Raw genomic sequence first — 4,846 nt, 5'->3', positions numbered from 1 at the left:
GAAGGCAATACCGATCCCCGACATTTTTTGACCTCGTTCGGAATCTGCATGAATCGATATCAGTTCAGGTCTACCGAGGAGAAGGATGCGGTCCAGTGCTAGCTATTTGTCGAAAGTCTAGGAGGAATAGCTCTCGACTGGTTCTCACGGCTCGAGACAAACTCAATAAATAACTACAAGGAACTGACGACGGCCTTTGTCAAGCACTTCTCAATGTTCATAGGACAGAACACCGAGAACTCCGAACTATGGCAGATAGATCAAGGAGCAAACGAGAGCCTCCGTGACTTCGTCCAACGCTTCAAGACGATCGTCGCCAACTGCACGATCAGCGACGAAGCCGCCCTCTTATGTCTCCAGAAAGGAGCTCGAATAAAAACAAGCTTCCGGAGCGCGATCACGCACAACCCCCCGCAGACCTTGGAGGACGCATTACACCGAGCTAACACTTATATCACTGAAGAAGAAGAGGAGGCAGCTTATGAGCAGAGCTATTCGGCAAAGCAGCCCGAATGACCAAAGGCCGCCGCTAACGAATCACAATCGGGCTATAGCAGAGGGTATGAGAATTGCAAGAAGTTCTACGCTAACGCCATCCAGCAACCGGCCAAGCAGTGGAATAATAAGTGGATCCGCAGCGAAGAAGATCAAGACGAATCATCGTTCTGCGAATTCCATAACCGTAAAGGACATAGCACCGAAGACTGCAGACATTTACAAGAATACCTACTCGCGCAGTATCGAAAAGGACAAATCTCGCTCGACGATCTTCGTCGTTCAACCGCTCCGAGAAACAGGTCACCTCGACCGAATAACATACCACCCGAGAACGCCGTCGCCAAAGATCCACCAGCTTTACCAGTTTTACCGCCGCCTCCACTGAATCAACCTGGTTTACCCGAGCAACCGAAACACAACTGCGACGACCCTGCGCCAGAAAACCATACTCCCAAAGCAAGGAAACGTGTCAACATGATTATGGGAGCTATCGAAGCCTGCATCTATCCATCAAGGAATACAGCAGACATGCTGCCACCACGCCTAAGCTCCCGCACGATCCATCGAAGGGAACCCCTTTGATATTCACCGAAGCCGACACAATCGGGTTGCACAAACCACACAGCGACGCCCTCGTCGTCGAACTACTTCTCGACGATGTCGAAGTTAGTCGCATTCTTATCGATACAGGCAGTTCGGTCAACATTATCTTCAAACATACGCTTGATCTGCTCGATATACCATCAAAGAAAATTGAGCCCTTTATCGAGCCACTCATGGGGTTGATGGCGAACGCTGCATGACGGTCGGCACTGTCAAAATCCTGATCTACCTCGCCGGAGTTGCGAAGATCATCCAGTTCCTCATCCTTGACAAACCAGCGATCTACAACGCTATTCTCGGCACACCTTGGTTACACACGATGAGGCAGTTACCTATACGTACCATCAATTCCTGAAATTCCCGACTCCCGACGGTATTTACACTCTCCAAGGTAACCAATCCGTCACCCGATCGTGCTACATAAACGAATGCAAGCTGCGCTCAGCCAACCAAGCCTGCATCAACAGTTCTCAAGGTCCAACTGCCGATCTTATTGTCTAAAAAACAAAACCGAAACAAGATTCGATTACTCAAGTCTGCATCGACAAACTAAGGCCAGAGTGCCAGGTCGGCATCGGTGCCGAACTTGACTTAAAGATCCGTGACATCCTCGTTCATTTCCTGAAGCAACACTCATCCACCTTTACATGGTCAGTAGAGGATATGCCCGGGAGCGATCCACAAATCGCTTGTCATGAACTCAACATCGATCCGACATATAAGCCGATTGAGCAGAAACGCCGAAAACTCGGGCCAGAGAAAGCACAAGCCGTCAACGATGAGGTCGATCGGTTACTCAAAGCAGGATCCATCAGCGAGGTCAAGTACCCCGACTGGCTAGCAAATCCCGTAGTTATCAAAAAGAAGAATGGCAAATGGAAGAGTTGCGTCGACTTCACCGACCTCAATAAAGCATGCTCAAAAGACAGCTTTCCTTTGCCTCAAATCGACCGCCTTGTGGAGGCAACTGCCGAAAGCGAACTCCTCTCATTCATGGACGCATTCTCCGGGTACAACCAGATTCTTATGCATCCTCAAGACCGGGAGAAAACGTCGTTTATCATGGATCGCAGCATATACTGCTATAAGGTTATGCCCTTGTGTTTGAAGAATGCTAGAGCAACGTACCAACGCCTAGTTAACCGAATCTTCGCAAGCCAGCTCGGGCGAACTATGGAAGTCTACATTAACGACATGCTCGTCAAGTCACTCGTCGCTTCCGATCATGTCGGCCATCTTCGCACATGATTCGATATTCTAGACCAATAAGGCATGAAACTCAATCCCACTAAGTGCACTGTTCGGCGTAACGTCCGGCGAATTCCTCGGATACATAGTCACGCAGCGCGGCATTGAAGCTAATCCGAAGCAGATCGCGGCTATACTCAAGCTCTCGTCTCCAATAACCAAAAGAGAAGTCCAGCGGCTAACCGGACGCATTGCGGCACTCAATCGATTCATATCCAGATCGACAGACAAGTGCTTGCCGTTCTACCAACTTCTCTGCGGTAACAAGCATCTAGAGTGGAACGAGAAGTGTGAGGAACCTTTTTCGAGCTTAAAAAGTACTTGTCTACGCCACCAATTTTATCCAAACCCGAAGCCGGCGAGACACTCTACCTTAACATCACGATCTCGGAGTACACGGTCAGTAGTGTCCTTGTTCGAGAAGACCGTGGCGAGCAGGATCCAATTTTCTACACGAGTAAGTCCCTCGACGGATCGGCGTATCGGTACCCAACCTTGGAGAAATTCGCCTTCGCCGTGGTTATCTCCGCACGAAAGTTACGCCCGTACTTTCAGTCACACTCGATCGTTGTCATAACCGACCATCCTCTTCGCACCTTCCTTCACAGCCCAAGTCAATCCGGCCGACTCGCCAAATGGGCCATTGAACTTAGAAATTACGATATCGAATATCGAGGAAGGACCGCGACGAAATCCCAAGTCTTGGCGGACTTCTTGGTCGAACTCCCACCCGAGCTCGTCGATGCTAACCCGGCCGTACAACCCTGGATCCTTCATGCCGATGGCTCCTCTTCCCATAAAGGATCCGGCGTCAGAATTCGTCTCAAATCTCCTGAAGGCAAGGTCATCGAACAGTCATTCCGCCTCAGCTTCCCAGCATCTAACAACGAAGCCGAATACGAAACATTAATCACCGGATTACGCTTCGCCAAAGGAATCGGCGCCGAACACATCCACACCTACTGCGACTCTCAACTCGTAGCTAATCAGTTTCACGGCGAATACGAAGCTAAGAGTGATCGCATAGACGCATACCTCAAAGTCCTCAATGATACTGCTTTGGAATTCTCAACCTTCAAGCTTACGAAAATACCGCGAGACGAGAACGCAACACCCGATGCTCTAGCCGCCCTTGCGACTAACTCCGATCCTGATCTCCGGCGAACAATTCCAGTCGCGGCAATCAAACGACCTAGTATCGAGCCCGCTCCGAGCTGCAATATTGTTACAAGACGACGCGACTACGAATCCCGACCCAACCTCGCTCCACCCCTCACCCGGAAGAAAAAGCCTAAGGAAGTTGTCACCGATCTCGATACCGATATGAACGAACAAGACGACAACGAGTCCAATCACGAGGACGAATGCGAAGGCCAACACTTCCCAATTGATATCGAAGCTGAGGGCGAAGACGAGCCCGAAGATTGGACTTTAGAAATTGTTGGCTACATTGGCGATGGAACGGTTCCCGCAGACAAATGGGCAGCTCGTCGCCTTAAGGCTCGCACAGCTCGATACGTGGTCATTAAAGGCACCCTCCTTAGATGGGACGCGTCCGGCGCACTTTTAACTTGTGTTCACGGCAACGACATCATGAAAGTTATGCAGAAGGTACACGAAGGAGAATGAGGGAATCACTCTGGAGCTCGATCCTTAGCATTTAAAATCAAAAAAGCTGACTATTACTGGCCTACTATGCTCTCCAACTGCAAAAAGTATACTGCATGATGCGAGAAGTGCCAACGTCATGGCCCGATGATCAATCTTCCTACCAAACTTCTGATGACCTCGACAGCACCATATCCTTTCATGCGTTGGGCGATGGACATCATCGGTCCATTTCGTCGAACTACAACCCAGAAGCAATACGTTCTGGTCGTCACCGACTATTTCACCAAGTGGGTCGAAGCCGAGGTCTATCCCGAGATACACGGCATCAACGTCAAAAAGTTCGTCTGGCAATTCATCATCTGCCGACACGGCGTCCCGTATGAGATCGTCACAGATAACGACACTCAGTTCACTTCAATAATTTTCACAGATTTTTGCGCTAAGTAGAAAATCCTCCTAAGTTTCTCCACACAGCGATACCCACAAGGAAACGGGCAAGCCGAAGCGACGAACAAAACGATTATCGATGGTCTGAAAAAGCGACTGGATACGGCTAAGAGAACTTGGGCGGACGAACTTGATGGCGTCTTATGGTCCTATGGAACTACACCACGACGCTCTACCGGCCAATCACCTTTCTTCCTTGCGTACGGTACGGAATCTATGTGTCCAGTCAAACTCAACGTTCCTAGTATTCGCCGAACCATGCTCACTCAGCAACCCGACGTGAATAAAGACATGATGCTCGACAAAATTGACTCAGTCGAAGAACACCGAGAACGAGCATTACTCCGGATACAAAACTACCAACAACTGGCAGCTCGTTACTACAACAAGAAGGTAAAAGGCTGTCACTTTGAAGATGGCGATCTCGTACTTCGCAAAG

General features: G+C 49.6%; 1 protein-coding gene across 1 annotated transcript; it reads left to right on the top strand.

Annotated features, from left to right (window-relative positions):
- Window positions 1-1,297: 1,297 nt before the first annotated feature.
- On the top strand, window positions 1,298-3,978 carry LOC112082972. The gene is made up of 3 exons (XM_024150691.1): window positions 1,298-1,439; window positions 1,622-2,328; window positions 2,668-3,978. Exons 1-3 carry the CDS (start codon window positions 1,298-1,300, stop codon window positions 3,976-3,978), a joined length of 2,160 nt encoding a protein of 719 aa, XP_024006459.1.
- Window positions 3,979-4,846: the final 868 nt, after the last annotated feature.

This window comes from Eutrema salsugineum, unplaced genomic scaffold (genome assembly GCF_000478725.1).
Source record: "Eutrema salsugineum unplaced genomic scaffold, Eutsalg1_0 scaffold_7, whole genome shotgun sequence".
NCBI classification, from domain to species: domain Eukaryota; kingdom Viridiplantae; phylum Streptophyta; class Magnoliopsida; order Brassicales; family Brassicaceae; genus Eutrema; species Eutrema salsugineum.
This window is presented reverse-complemented; position numbering and strand designations above follow the sequence as displayed.